The sequence below is a fragment of the Barbus barbus genome (assembly GCF_936440315.1).
Source record: "Barbus barbus genome assembly, chromosome: 35".
NCBI classification, from domain to species: domain Eukaryota; kingdom Metazoa; phylum Chordata; class Actinopteri; order Cypriniformes; family Cyprinidae; genus Barbus; species Barbus barbus.
In genome coordinates, this window is record NC_136763.1 from 14620577 (window position 1) to 14637292 (window position 16716).

Consider the following 16716-nt stretch of genomic DNA (forward strand, 5'->3'; position numbering starts at 1 on the left):
GAACTTCAAAAGACACTGGCCCGGAGGGCCAGTGGCAAATTTCCCTTATTGTCTACCCCTGCATTTCGTTTGTGTGTTTGTTTTATTGTTTTTGTCAGTTTGTTTTACTTTGTTTCTTTGATCATGTTGTTACTGTATCTTATCTTATGTATCTAAAACACTAAAAATACCTGCACACTGGTGCATTTACAAATTGATGAAGTGCAGGCATTTTTAGTGTTTTATATACATAAGATAAGATACTGTAAGAATATGAACAAAGAAACAAAGTAAAACAAAAAGTACCGATAAGAATACCGTTAAAGTACCGGATCGATAAGCAGTATCGATAAGAGTAGTAATACCGTTAAAACCTTAACGATACCCATCCCTATTCTTCAGTCAGGAGCAGGGAGTTATTTTTTTCTTTGTGTTTTATTTTATTAACATTTAAAGGAATAGTTCACCCATAAATGAAAATTGTCGTCATTTACTCACTCTTAAGTTGTTTTAAACCTGAATGAGTTTCTTTCTACTGTTAAACAGAAATTATTTTGAAGAATGTATTATTTTTTATTCTTGTGCTGAACACAGAAGATAATTTGAAGAATGTGGGTAACCAAACAGTTGCTGGTCCCCAGTGATTTCTATTTTGTTTTTTCTATCAAAGTCAGTGGGGACCAGCAACTGTTTGGTTACCAACATTCTTCAAAATATCATCTTTTGTGTTCAGGACAAGAATAAAAATTAATACAGGTTTGGTACAACATGACAGTGAGTAAATAATGACAGAATTTAAATTTTTGGGTAAACTATCCCTTTAATGAAAATCGGCAGCATTTATAGTATATAGTCACACACCAGATGAGACGCACAGCCACGTTTAGAACAACTCGCAGGTATTGCACCAAAACAATTCATATAAATTATAATTATCCGCGCATCCGCCAGAAGGATGCGAGACTCCAGAAGCGACCAGATAGAGCAGAGGGGCAAAACTGTCCTGTTCAGGACTTCAAGTTTTTTTTTTTTTTTTTACATCTGTAAATAGACTATTGTAGGTTTGTGTTTGTTTACTTAGTTAAACATTAGACTGCTAGCAAATGTTAGCAATAGCAGTCAATTAATTACTGCAAAATTACCAAAAGGACATAACTACTATTGTAAAGAGTAAGAATTTAGCAGATAAATTTTCATATCGTTTTATAACAGGTTTAGAGGGAGCTAAGGCATACAACAACACAACGAAAATTAACATGGTTACTATAGTTAAACCATGGTAACCACAAATTAACAATGGTTTTACACTATATAGTTCACCATGGTATTTGTAGTAAAACTCTAGTTATACAATTGGTAATAAGTCTGCCAAAAAAAGGTTACTTTTACCATAGGCCTAATAATACCATGGTTAATTTTCCTTATAGGACAAAACATGACCCATGCAATGCAAAAACAAGATTTTTTCTATATATTAGATATAAAATATATTCAGGCTGTAGCTATTATTGTACCAATTTTGACATTTAGGTAAGATAAAACAATCACATATGGTCCTAATGTAATATTTTTTTTCTAAAATAAAAGTATACTATGTGCAAACAAGACCCATACTCGGAATTCGTGCTCATTTAACCCATCCAACGTGCACATACACAGCAGTGAACACACACACACCTGGAGCAGTGGGCAGCCATTTATGCTGCGGCGCCCGGGGAGCAGTTGGGGGTTCGGTGCCTTGCTTAAGGGCACCTTAGTCATGGTATTTAGGGTGGAGAGAGCGCTGCCGGCCCGAGACTCGAACCCGCAACCTTTGGATTACGAGTCCGACTCTCTAACCATTAGGCCACGACTTCCCCAAGAAACTGCATGCATAATAGTGTTTTTAATCTAAAATTAGGTTTTAAAGGTATTGTAGCTAGTCACACTGCTTCGAATCAGATCAGTCAAATCAGTCACTGGGTGGAACTAGACCTTGGTATATGTGAGTAGTCTTTTTAAAACGAGAGGTTATCCCATCTGTGATTTTTAAAATGCCATCAAATGTCAAAACATTTAACAAACCCTATTATGGTATTTGAAATGACAGTAAGTCAAGTAAAAGTGGAGTCATTCAGGTCTACTAAATATTCTACGAAGATGAACAAAAAAAACTCTTGTTCTGCTGAGCATTAGTGAAATGCCACCTTGAAATGAAACATTACAGCTATCTGTCTGTGCTTGAGAACTAGAGGGCTTTGGTGAGAGAAGGCTTTGTGACTGCTAGTGTCTGTTGTGCAGTGTGTGGGTGATGTGTCTGTATTTTCACAGATGAGTTTTACATGCTACATACTTAAGTTTTTATTTACATTTGTGATAACCAATCCTCTCACATTAGAAAAGTAGGTCTGACTCACACCTGTATCCATGGTTGGCAAGCAAATGAAGGTTCCTGGTTTAGCTCTGCCAAATAAGCTGTTTAGTCCCCTGTAGGCTGGTGTGAGGATTTGACGTTTCACAGGCGTGATGTGTGCGGTGTGCAAAGGCAGGAATCATGAGACCTCTAAGCCGGCTATCTAGACAAGAGAGAACGTCTGCCGTCTGAAGACCCCCCCCCCCCCCCCCCCCACCCCCCCACCCCCGAAGGGATTCTTTCCACTACTTGTCATACATAACATAACTGTGTGCTGCAATACAACATGCCTTAAAGGGATAGTTGGAGTTGTGTGGCATTTAAAGGGATAGTTCACCCAAAAATGACATTAAAATGCAATTTAAAATATCATGTTGTAAGAAAACTTGGACTAAACTGTACAATATAATGCATAAAATAAAAAATGCATGATGTTAGTATGACCATTTACTAAAACATAATGCCTAGATCTTGATGTAATTTGGGGTGATTACCTGTAGGAGGAGGCAAAACTCCATAAATCTGGTTGTTCTGCATTGTGCATTGTGATACATTACTCTCATCTTGTGTATGTGTATATATGTGTATATATATGTATATATGCATGTATATATGTGTATATATATATGTGTGTATATATTATATATATATATGCACACAAATGATTGCATTTCAATTTTGTTGTACTTGTACAATGACAAAAGACATTCAGTTCAATTTAATAATATACATTATAATAAATATAAATAAAAAAGCACAAATAATATAAATTTGAGAAAAATGGCAAGAATTATCAATTGTTACATATCTATATTGTTTATTGCTTTCTTATTAATAATAAACATTTGTCACCAACTTCTGTTGTTAATTATGAGAAAATAATCGCTGTCGCATCTAAACACATTGGTCTCCTTTTCATCCTCTCTTTAAGATGCTTCATGACTGTCCCAAAGCTAGACGAGAGGTGGAGCTGCACTGGCGGGCATCCTCATGTACCCATATCGTCAGGATTATTGACGTCTATGAAAATCTCTACCAAAACAGGAAGTGCCTTCTTATTGTAATGGAGTGGTGAGTCATCAGCTTCATCATCGTTTGCTGTCTTCTGTTAATGCCCTATTTTTTGGCCATTTCTGTATTTCACTTCCTTTCTGGACAACTTTCCATTTATAAGCAAATCATAATTCTGTGAATATTATAAACTGTTCACCTAGCGCAACCCTAGATTAGGTTCTTTGCTTCATGGTAAATGCTGATCAGCATTATGATCAGGCATCATCTTTATTTCATGGATCATCCCAACTTGCAATTTTCACTGTTGTGGCCCTTATTCTTAACCATCTGGGCTGTAAATTTATTAATCAAGTTAAAGGAACTTGGCTTTAAGAGTCATTATTAAGGGAACAGAATGTCAAGTTGTTGTTATGTTTCATTAGTAGCATTTGGCCAATTAGAGTTTGTGTAGACATTTCATGAGCAATATAATGACTTGACATTTGCAGTGCACCCAGCATTGTGTCTGATTGGGTCCTGAATTGCATTACCTTGATTCATTTAGTTACTCTTTCTACACAGCCCCTTAACTCATTTGTAATCTTTTGCTGAGGTTTCAGTGCCTCATTTGTGTAAATAGTTTACCAGCAGGTGTTTAGAGGTTACTTACGGTAAACACTCATACACCTATGGGCCCCTTTCATGTTTGAGTAAATTCAGAAGTCCCCTGTCTGATGACGTACCTTCTAATGTGGTGACCTCCCCTTCATATAGACTAGATGTAGTTGCATAACCAGACGCTGTTGTTTCTCTCACTTGCAACATGCATGCTAGCTGGTACCATCCTTCTCTGCTTGCCACCATTGTGCGCTTCTCTGCAAGGCACTTGAACCCCGCTTGCTTCATTGGGACGGCCCCTGCTATAATCAAAGTGCAAGTCATATGGATGCAAGTTATCATATAATGACACAAAATAATAATGTTTTGGTTAAGTCTGCAATAGACTACATACATTGCCAGCTACTGATATGATTATTTAAAAGAGTTCAGGGAAGAGAGAATGGCAATGCTGTGAAAGTGGAAAGTGTTTTAATATGTTTTCACATATGGTACATCAACATTTATAGATCTATTTATTTATAGATCTGTCAGTCAGTTCAGTCAAAGAGTTCGGAGTTAGCTGAAACATTCAAAGAAACTTGCCAACTCTAACACTAACTCTTTTTTAAATTTAAACTAGAGACGTTATTAAAACATCTTAACGTTCTTGAAGCCTTGGAAAGTGTTGTAAAATGAAATACATTAAAATCATTGCAATATTCTGAATGCTTAATAGCTTAATTCTATATTATTGCCGTCATGAAATTTCCACAAGTTGATTTTTTTGTATACACTATTTCTACAGTGATAATGTGATTGCCGTAAAACATCAAAATGTAATTTTCAGCAAAAAATTATTGCCATGATATATTTCCTTATCGTTAAATTAAAATGACTGATATAATCATACGGCCGTATAAGAATTACTTGTAAGACTGTATAAGATTCTGGTCATATTGTCCACCGCTAATTGTGAATATTCAATATTTTAGCACCCAGACTGTGCACTAAATGCATAATATTTGCATAGAGTATTATTTAGTATTGCTTCCTAAGTCGTGACACCTTCTTGTCTAGTTTCAACATGATTTGGCCATCTGTAATGTATGCTTTCACTGAAAACATCAAAGTGATGTGCTTGTGACATCTCCATTCAAGTGTTTGATCTTGAAGTCACACACCTTTATTGTATCAAATATGATGATGTGAGGATCAGAAATCACACCTATCTTTTTCCATTTCTTTGATTTGATAGTTATTTTGGTCTCACGTATGCGCTGACTCACACATTTTCTTTACCGCCTGTTTTGTAGGAAGTCAGAAACTGTCTGTCACCACTGTTGCTTACCAGCAGATGTGAGTTTATGTTAATTTTTAGGTTTATCGGGTGTGAATTCTTGTTTAGAATTTTTAACATTTTTATTTTTATTTTTTGTTTTTAATTGTTTTTACTCATCAGAGATTATGCACATAAGGGTAGACCAGGATGATATACTAGATGTTTAATGACAACTTCTTGAAAGGTTTGTAGAATGTTGATGACATGCTGTGTTTTAGCATGCTAACTGTCAACATTTTAAATCCCTTTCTGAGAAAGTTGGAACTAAACATGAGGGTGAGTAATTAATGACGGAATTCAACTTTTCTAAGTGAACTATCCCATTAAAGTGATAATTCACCGCTGTCAAGATGGATTTTAATAAAATTAATTGGTGCTACATGAGAAAACTGTGGGAAAAGGGCTTGTATTACCTTTTGTCTAAAACTTTAACATCGATAATGCACTTTTGATTTTGATGCCGTCGCTCTGTTGATCCGACTGTCTGTGGGCACGAGTACAAAAAAGCAGAAATTTGATCTGTCATTTTACATGCCCCTTACATGTAAATTCACTGCCAATTCAACAAAAAATTTGACACTGATTATCAGTGTGATGACAACTGACAGTTTCGTGTTATAAAAGGTTACCGATCTTTTTAGCGGAACTCATTTTGTGGAAGGTCAACTAGATGCATAGGGTGGAATTTGGTTACAAACCCTTGTGTTCTCCAGAAATTGAGTTTGCAAAGTGTCTTTAATCTAAATATACTAAAGAACAGAGATGAGACGACTCTGTTTCTATTTGACCTCTTTTTCCTGTACATTTCCACATTTCTGCACAATTAATTTTAGCCATTTTGACTCTTTGCATGTCACAGATACTCATTGTTTGATTGGTGCAAAAATAAATCAATACATTGCTTTGATTCTGCTTTACAGTCCATTGTTTCCTATGAAGCACAATATTGTTTCATGGATGACGCAAGATTTCATGCATCATTTTGATACAAGAGACTCGTAGGGAAGTGTAGTGTTTCTTTAGAAACTGTTGATTCTCTGTTTGTAGGATGGAAATGAGTGTGTGAGGAGCTTACAGAATTGAGTGATCGTGTGGTATCAGTGACTCATTGGGATATCATTAACATCTTATAGATTCATCTATATGTAACTGCTGATTATCATAATGCAAATATTAAAATAAGCTGGCTGAAGGTCTATCATAGATTGCAGAAGATCATGAATAGATTACAAGAAATCAGGCCAGACACATCCAGCGACTCATCACACAGGAAACAGAATCTACAGGCCATCGGAACTGAGTGTGTAGCAGGTGATTGAAATGGAAAATCCCAACACTGATGTTCAGCTTCAAATATGGATTTTCTAAGAAAAAATACACACAGAACCCAACCCTTCAGTGGGACTTTGGTGCTTTGTACCATAAATCACATGCTTTTGAAATATCAGCGCCTAAGCGTAACACTTTTTTTTTTTTTTTTTTTTTTTTTTTTTTGGCACATTCAGCTATATGTCGACTGGATGGGACAAGAAGCGTCTGAGGTTTAGTGAGACTGAAAACGTGATGTGGTTGTTCATAGCCCCTATCTCATAGGCTTTCTCAGTCAAACTCATACTGTTTTCTTCTTCTGTCAGTCCTTTGATTTCACCTGAAACTGGCTGCACTTCTATATGAGCTATAGAAGTGAAACTTGTCTTGCATGCTGTGGTCCATAGTGGAGATGTGAGAACAGCATGATTCTTCGCATTTACATAGATGTACACTGTTATCAGCAGTTTGGACCCTCTTTCACAAATGATCATGCTTTATCATTACAATAGCGGATGTGCTAGAAGTATGCCAAGTAGACCAAGTGCTTTCCAATCCAGTTATCAGTTATATGATAATAGAGTCCAAATATCAAAATCATAACCATGCAGTCTTACGTAGATCCCTCTCTTTTACCCCATTATGCTCTCCCCCCCCCACACACACACCTTTCTCTTTTCTGATGAGAGACGGACAGTCTTTCTAAGCCCTCTGACCCAGTTTCTCGCAACTGGCAAGTTTTCAAGAAATGGAGCTCACATGACTTGCACACTTAGCAGTGGTTTGCTGTAATCGGAAATAACCACAATGATGACTTGGGGACAAAGGTGAAAAGATCCCCCCCTTGATGTGTGTGTGTGGTTTTTTTGTATGCATTTCAACAAAGTCATTTATTGTGAGCTTCAGCACTTATACGTTTGAACTATCAATGCTTTTAGATGAAACACTGCTATAGCTACAGTGGTGTGAAAAAGTGTTGGCCCTCTTCCTGATTTTTTTATTTTTTTGCATATTTGTCACACTTTAATGTTTCAGATCATCAAACAAATTTAAATATTAATCAAAGATAACACAAGTAAACACAACATGCAGTTTTTAAATGAAGGGGTTTTTTTATGAAGGGAAAACTAAATCCAAACCCACTAGCCCCCCCCCCCCCCCCCCCCCGTTAAAAGTTCAGTTTCTCTAGCCACACCCAGGCCTGATTACTGCCACACCTGTTTGCAATCAAGAAATCACTTAAATAGGACCTGCCTGACAAAGTGAAGTAGACCAAAAGATCCTCAAAAGCTACACATCATGTTGAGATCCAAAGAAATTCAGGAACAAATGAGAAAGAAAGTAATTGAGATCTATCAGTCTGGAAAAGGTTATAAAGCCTTTTCTAAAGCTTTGGGACTCCAGCGAACCACAGTGAGAGCCATTATCCACAAATGGCGAAAACATGGAATAGTGGTGAACCTTCCCAGGAGTGGCCGGCCGACCAAAATTACCCCAAGTGCGCAGTGACGACTCATCCAAGAGGGTCACAAAAGACCCCACAACAACATCTAAAGAACACTTGCCTCAGTTAAGGTCAGTGTTCATGACCCCACCATAAGAAAGAGACTGGGCAAAAATGGCCTGCATGGCAGAGTTCCAAGACGAAAACCGCTGCTGAGCAAAAAGAACATAAAGGCTCGTCTCAGTTTTGCCAGAAAACATCTTGATGATCCCCAAGACTTTTGGGAAAATACTCTGTGGACTGATGAGACAAAAGTTGAACTTTTTGGAAGGTGTGTGTCCCATTACATCTGGTGTAAAAGTAACACAGCATTTCAGAAAAAGAACATCATACCAACAGTCAAATATGGTGGTGGTAGTGTGATGGTCTGGGGCTGTTTTAGGACCTGGAAGACTTGCTGTGATAAATGGAACCATGAATTCAGCTGTCTACCAAAAAATCCTGAAGGACAATGTCCGATCATCTGTTCGTGACCTCAAGCTGAAGCGAACTTGGGTTCTGCAGCAGGACAATGATCCAAAACACACCAGCAAATCCACCTCTGAATGGCTGAAGAAAAACAAAATGAAGACTTTGGAGTGGCCTAGTCAAAGTCCTGACCTGAATCCTATTGAGATGCTGTGGCATGACCTTAAAAAGGCAGTTCATGCTCGAAAACCCTCCAATGTGGAACCCCCCTTTTTTTTCTCCAATAATATAACGTTACTTCAGATATTTTGTGATATGTCAGTTGATTTTTGCTTTGTGTTTCTTTTGAAGCATGGATGGTGGTGAGCTGTTCAGTCGGATTCAGGACAGAGGGGACCAGGCATTTACTGAGAGAGGTAACGGCATCGTGTACTCTCTTATAAAGTATATATAAACATGTTTAAGAATGCCAAAATAATAAATAGACCCATTTGCCACAAAACCTTAACTTAATATTTTAATTGTTTTCTTGTTCTGTTGGCTTTTTAGAGGCTTCTGATATCATGAAGAGTATAGGAGAGGCCATTCAGTATTTACATGCAATAAACATCGCACACCGAGACGTCAAGGTAATATTCTAAGACGACGAAATGATTTTTGCCTTTATGGTTTTCTTAACTGAATATGCCTGAAAATCCACTTTGCAGCCAGAGAACCTCTTATATACCTCTAAAAGGCCCAACGCCCTTCTCAAACTGACAGACTTTGGGTTTGCAAAAGAGACAACCTCACACAACTCTCTGGCCACCCCTTGCTATACTCCTTATTATGTTGGTAAGAATATCAGAATGATCAATAATTAGAGGTCAGGAAGGCCATTTGATCCCATTTTTAAGTATTTTCACCTTTTTCATGTTATAGCCCCAGAGGTTCTTGGTCCAGAAAAATATGACAAGTCCTGTGACATGTGGTCTTTGGGTGTCATCATGTATATTCTGTAAGTGAATCTGTCTTGTATGTTCTGCATACGCCATTTTTCTCTGTCTAGACCTCTATTTAAATGGGTTTTGCCACTCTTGAACTTGTAAAGTGTGTCTGATATAGCTCAACTCTCACTTCATTCAACTTCCAGGCTCTGTGGTTACCCACCTTTCTATTCCAACCATGGATTGGCTATATCCCCTGGTATGAAAAAACGAATCCGCATGGGGCAGTACGAGTTTCCAAATCCTGAATGGTCGGAAGTTTCAGAGGAAGGTATCTGTCAAGTTCCTTTTTTGTGAAACCAACTTGAGAAACCGTTCTCAGAATACTGTTATCTTCAAGTCATTTGTTTTGCGTGTTTCTAAGAATTATTATAGATTTGAGTGACTCACTCTTCCTATTTTTGTAGCCAAGCAGCTCATTAGTACATTACTGAAAACTGAGCCGACACAAAGGATGACCATCACAGAATTTATGAACCACCCCTGGATCAATGTGAGTGAATATTAGCGTTATTTTATGGATTCTGTGTTGATCTTTGTACATTTTATATTTGGCTTATTATGTTCTATGGTTATTTATGTGGCTATAGCAATCAATGGTGGTGCCACAGACACCCCTACACACCAGCCGTGTTCTGAAAGAAGAGAAAGACACATGGGAGGATGTCAAGGTGAGGCCTCCCACAACAAGAAAAAAAAAATTCTCAGAACATCTCCTGCATGTTTTTTTCAGTCACTGCACCTCAGATCCATATCTTCATTCTGTTTAATGCTATTATGTCTCTGTTCCACAGGAAGAAATGACTAGTGCCTTGGCAACCATGAGAGTCGACTATGAGCAAATCAAAATCAAGAGGATTGAAGACTCGTCCAATCCACTGCTGATGAAGAGGAGAAAGAAAGCCAACAATACGGCTGCTGACAACGAGACGTCTGCTTGCTAAGGACACATTCACTCTGTCGCACATGCACACAGATTTTACCTGTACATCAGTTGAAAAGTTTGATTTAGGGAAGCAATAAGTCAACAATTTTTTTTATTTCTTTTTAATCACTCAGTATCTGTAACTAATACTCACCACTTTGCTACCAAAACAAAGGGTCTGTACAATTATGATACAAGACTATACATTTTGGAGTTGTGAAGCAGCTGACATCCACTAATTTGCTCCTTAGTGTTCACAAGTACTTTTTTTCACAGGGTGTTTAGTGGGGTAATCAGAATGCTAAGTTAGTTACCTTTTTGCATTTTCTTTTTTTTTCTTTTAATCAAAAGCCATTGGTACATGAGTTTGTGAGTTATACACACTTAACACTGTTTATTTTAATGATGTTCCATTCTGAGTTATGGAACAGCTCGTAAAATAAGTTGCCCTGTAAGAGAATGATCAGTTTCCTTTCTTCTGCTCATGTTCTGAGAAGCCTATGCATAGTGCTAGCTTTCCTGTTTGTTCTTCATTATATCTGTCATTTATTTCGGCACTCGTATGCTCTTTTACAGTAAAAGACAGTGCTGGTGTCCAGATGGAAATGTATTTTTGAAATGACTCTGAATGTAGACGCACTCTGTTCTTTACTGTGAAAATGTCTGTCAGTATTGTTCATGGTCCTTTTAAGTTAAATACTAGATCTTTTTTGAGCTTTAGATCCAATTAGCCTTATGTTGGTCTTCAGATTGAGAGGAAAACCGCATATTGCCCTGCTTTCACATTGGTTTTGATAAGGCTTACCATGGAAAGCCAGTCCAACGCATTGTTTCGGCCCTCTGCTTGCTGAATGATATGCTTATTTCACATCGTTTTGGGTGCACAATGATTTGCCTTGAATCAATTCTATGCATATGTTTCCAACTAGGTTTTCCCTCAGAGATTTGTAAAGATGTTAACCCATGCTCTGGCATTTCATTTCACAAATACCTGCTAAAAAAACAGTAGACGTAGTCTGCTGATTTTTAACCCACCGCCTTTAACCGCAAAAGCCATTTGTATTTTTCTGAAGTGTATAATGAATGAATTATGAAATGGATCTTTGTGATGGTTCTACATGTGTTAGCCATCGACTGTACTCTTCATTATGCCAGTGCATTTTTTTTTATTGTGTTGTCTTTTTCATGCCTACCATGCAGTAAGTGTTTGAATGCACCTGTTGAGAGACGCTTATAGGTACCAGGTGTTTGATAAAAGAACAAAGAAATGCCCCTTTGACTTGAGGCTGTGTGTTCTGGAAATATTTAAGGGATACAGGGAATCCTACGCATCCAACAGACAGATTTTTAGCTGCACTGATTGATGTATGCTGAAAGGTTGAATCTTGTTTTATTTTTTCTATATAGTCTTTTTTTTTTTTTTACTTCATATTTGTTGTGTGATTGATCCTCTTTTTAAGGATATGATTTAATGCTTACAAAGTTGAACATGCAATGCCAGTATACTCCCAAGCAGCAGATATCTGCTAAATGATTTCAGTGTCCCTCTTGCAAATAACAGTTTCTGCAGTTTCTTTGATTTTACCACTTTGTAAGATCTTTTCCCGTACTCATACTTTCATTTCTCAAAGCAAAGGTTACAATATCAACCAAGTTGAAAAACAGATTAGAATTCCCACAGAATTTTATACTAACGGGGAAAGGCAGATTTAACTGCTATACGTATTTCTTGGTCTGCTTCAACTTTGGATTAAAACGCCTAAACCCCACTGGTCTGTCTCATTTAAACTTGTAGAATTGTGTTAAGACCACAATTTCAGACCTGTATTTACAGAAGTGTTTCTGGAATGTGTTAATGTTCTCATACTAATTTCTCAAATACCTCTCTTTCACTTTATGAAATTGGTGATACATGTATATGATGTAATTCAGTTCTCTTCGTCTCAAACCAAGTAATAAAATGCAGTCTTATCATGAGATCTAATAATCCTTTAACTAATTTCACAGTTTCTTATCCTGTTAACCTTTCTCACCCATTATGCTCATGGGACAAAATGAGATGAGTTAGATGTAATAATAAGCTCTGTAGTTGATGGAAAAAGACTACGAAGAATAGTCAGAGTGCAAGAGAAAAGTAAAAGAGCTGAGTGATATTAAATAGGCAATAGATAGACTCAGTTTATGAAGAATTAGAAACCGTTCTTTGCTCAGAAAGGATATCGGCAGTGTGCTTGTGAGTTTCCTAATAAATTTAGTTTTATGGTTACTTTTTCTGTTTGGGGAAGCACCTAGCATGCATGGTACTGAGTGATGGCTTTTATTGAGAAATGTGACTAAGTAGAGTCTACAGCAAGATGGCTGTTAGATTTCACAACCCAGATTCAGAAGAAGTGGATAAACCGTCACTAAAATAAGCCATAACTAAATTCTATTAGTTAGACTACATTTCTCGCAGTTGAGGTACTCGTTGCGAAGCTATTTACAAGCTTTCATTTCTACACAGTTAATATTTCAGCAATAAAGACGTACACAATATTTTCTTTTTCTGTGGCTGTTTTATAATCAGAACAAATGATGTCCGATTCAGGAATAAAAAAATACTTTTGAATCAGTTCTTTTGAATTAATCCACGAGCCCATATATAGGCTAGATACAGTGGGTACGGAAAGTATTCAGACCCCCTTAAATTTTTCACTCTTTGTTATATTGCAGCCATTTGCGGAAATCATTTAAGTTCATTTTTTTTCCTCATTAATGTACACACAGCACCCCATATTGACAGAAAAACACAGAATTGTTGACATTTTTGCTAATTTATTAAAAAAGAAAAACTGAAATATCACATGGTCCTAAGTATTCAGACCCTTTGCTCAGTATTTAGTAGAAGCACCCTTTTGATCTAATACAGCCATGAGTCTTTTTGGGAAAGATGCAACAAGTTTTTCACACCTGGATTTGGGGATCCTCTGCCATTCCTCCTTGCAGATCCTCTCCAGTTCTGTCAGGTTGGATGGTAAACGTTGGTGGACAGCCATTTTTAGGTCTCTCCAGAGATGCTCAATTGGGTTTAAGTCAGGGCTCTGGCTGGGCCATTCAAGAACAGTCACGGAGTTGTGAAGCCACTCCTTCGTTATTTTAGCTGTGTGCTTAGGGTCATTGTCTTGTTGGAAGGTAAACCTTCGGCCCAGTCTGAGGTCCTGAGCACTCTGGAGAAGGTTTTCGTCCAGGATATCCCTGTACTTGGCCGCATTCCTCTTTCCCTCGATTGCAACCAGTCGTCCTGTCCCTGCAGCTGAAAAACACCCCCACAGCATGATGCTGCCACCACCATGCTTCACTGTTGGGACTGTATTGGACAGGTGATGAGCAGTGCCTGGTTTTCTCCACACATACCGCTTAGAATTAAGGCCAAAAAGTTCTATCTTGGTCTCATCAGACCAGAGAATCTGATTTCTCACCATCTTGTGGTCCTTCAGGTGTTTTTTTGTGTCTTGCACTGAGGAGAGGCTTCCATCGGGCCACTCTGCCATAAAGCCCCGACTGGTGGAGGGCTGCAGTGATGGTTGACTTTCTACAACTTTCTCCCATCTCCCGACTGCATCTCTGGAGCTCAGCCGCAGTGATCTTTGGGTTCTTCTTTACCTCTCTCACTCTTCTTCCCCGATAGCTCAGTTTGGCCGGACGGCCAGCTCGAAGAAGGGTTCTGGTCGTCCCAAACGTCATCCATTTAAGGATTATGGAGGCCACTGTGCTCTTGGGAACCTTAAGTGCAGCAGAATTTTTTTTTGTAACCTTGGCCAGATCTGTGCCTTGCCACAATTCTGTCTCTGAGCTCTTCAGGCAGTTCCTTTGACCTCATGATTCTCATTTGCTCTGACATGCACGGTGAGCTGTAAGGTCTTATATAGACAGGTGTGTAGCTTTCCTAATTAAGTCCAGTCAGTATAATCAAACACAGCTGGACTCAAATGAAGGTGTAGAACCATCTCAAGGATGATCTGAAGAAATCATCAGCACCTGAGTTAAATATATGAGTGTCACAGCAAAGGGTCTGAATACTTAGGACCATGTGATATTTCAGTTTTTCTTTTTTAATAAATTTGCAAAAATGTCAACAATTCTGTGTTTTTCTGTCAATATGGGGTGCTGTGTGTACATTAATGAGGAAAAAAAATGAACTTAAATGATTTTAGCAAATGGCTGCAATATAACAAAGAGTGAAAAATTTAAGGGGGTCTGAATACTTTCCGTATGTACAGTGGAGGTGAAAATTAGAGAACAGTCTATAAATATTTTTCTTTATATATATTACTGATATTCATCGCTCAAAATTTAAAGGAATATTACCTGTGGGTGCCACAATTATACTGACGTTTGACAAAATAACCAAGGCATTTCAACAAAAACCTTTATTTTGTGGAAAACAGTGATCTCAATTAGAGAACAGTAACCAGGGGCAGACTGGGGCTAAAAAGTGGCCCTGGACTTTTTGGCACAGAGCATCCCACCACACCATAAACCCACCAGCTCATTAGAGCTATTTTTAACACCACTTACTAACAAACAAATATAACATAATACAGAAATAAAAATGCTTAAAAAAAAGTATTATCATTAAGATTAATGAATGTTATGCTTCTTTACATTATAATTTGTCTTTCCTGTTGCATATGGCAAATTCTAAATATTTTTACACATCTCTTTTACATAGAGGGACAGTTTAATATCACTAAAGTTTAATGCCTACCATAATTTCAGACCATACTCTGCTCAGCTCTAGAAGACTTGGAATGTAGTGCAGAATGGGGACTGTTTTTATTGTGCTTTTCAATTGCTTGACATCTCCTGTCATTTATACAATAGAGTTCCAACTGTTGAAACGAGTATAAAAAAAATTATGTTGATGAAAAATACAGTAAACAGTAATATGTGAAATATATAAAGTTAGAATAGCTGTTTTCTATGCAAACATATAATAAAAAATAATTTATTTCTGTGATCAAAGCTGAATTTTCAGCATAATAACTCCCAGTCTTCAGTGTCACATGATGCTTCAGAAATCATTCTAATATGCTGATTTGCTCAAGAAACATTTCTGATTATTATCAATGTTGAAAACAGTTGTGCTGCCCAACATTTTTGTGGAAATGTGATACATTACCATTCTGTCTGGAGAAAGATAAAAAAAAAAATAATTATTCAACAAAGTTGCATTAAATTGATTTAAGTGACAGTAAAGGTATACTTATTACTAATTATTTATATATAAAAAATGCTGTTCTTTAACTTTGTATTCAACAAATAATCCTGAAATGTTTAAAGTATCACAGTTTCCACAAAAATATTAAGAAGCAAAAGCAGTTTTCAGTATTTATAATAAACAGAACCATTATTAATAATTGATCACAAATCAAAATTTATAATAATTAAACAGCAAATCAGTATATTAGAATGATTTCTGAAGGATCATGTGACACTGAAGACTGGAGTAATGATGCTGAAAATTCCAGTAGCCCCTCACAGCAGAACAAAGATCCAGGGGGCGGGGTTGGACCTACATCAAGGGGGTGGAGATTGGTAGGTTTAGGGGTGGGGATGGGTGGGTTTAGGGATCAGGGGGTGGAGATGGGTAGGTTTAGGTAAATGTAAGGTGGGAGGAGTTGGATCTAGATCCAACCACACCCGCTGGATCTTGTGTTCTGCAGTGAGGACCATCTCGAAAATTCAGCTTTGATCACAGAAATAAATTACAAATTAACATTAAAATATGTTTAATAGAAAAATAGCCTACAACGAATCATGGCACATGAAAGCGAAAGTCTTCATATTCACAATGTTCTAGAGTTTGACAATTATATTTTTACAGTTTTTTTTAAACATTTTCTTAAACACGTGAAATTACGGAAGAAATATAACGGTAGGCTATACAAAACATTCACTGTTATCATGTCTGCTGAAAACTGCTACATTAATGTTTATGTAGGCTACATTGTGGCGAATAACATAAATGGCATTAAAATCTGAGAAATTCTAAACGGCCAGTAGTAGTTTGCATCCCTGAAAATTAATGTCTGTCATTTAACAATCTTTTTTTTTTTTTCGTAAACAGTTGGCAAACAGTGCTGAATTGTCTTGTCAGGTTTAGCTGCTTGCAGGTGCATCTCAAAAAATTTGAATATCGTGAAAAAGTTCATTTTTTTATTGTAACATTTCAAAAAGTGAAACTTTCATATATTCTAGATTCATTACATGTAAAGTAAAACATTCCAAAAGTTTTGTTTT

General features: G+C 37.1%; 1 protein-coding gene across 1 annotated transcript in view; it reads left to right on the forward strand.

The window, feature by feature from the left end:
- The window catches only part of LOC306855268 (MAP kinase-activated protein kinase 2-like), a 37132-nt gene extending 24723 nt beyond the window's left edge, over positions 1–12409 (forward strand). The window contains exons 2-10 of the mRNA XM_079393826.1: positions 3303–3442; positions 8875–8939; positions 9073–9152; positions 9231–9357; positions 9445–9520; positions 9656–9780; positions 9917–10002; positions 10100–10180; positions 10304–12409. Coding sequence (XP_079249952.1) covers positions 3303–3442; positions 8875–8939; positions 9073–9152; positions 9231–9357; positions 9445–9520; positions 9656–9780; positions 9917–10002; positions 10100–10180; positions 10304–10453 — 930 coding nt within the window. The 3' untranslated portion in view covers positions 10454–12409. The remainder of the gene's footprint in view (positions 1–3302; positions 3443–8874; positions 8940–9072; positions 9153–9230; positions 9358–9444; positions 9521–9655; positions 9781–9916; positions 10003–10099; positions 10181–10303) is intronic.
- The last annotated feature ends 4307 nt before the right edge of the window (positions 12410–16716 follow it).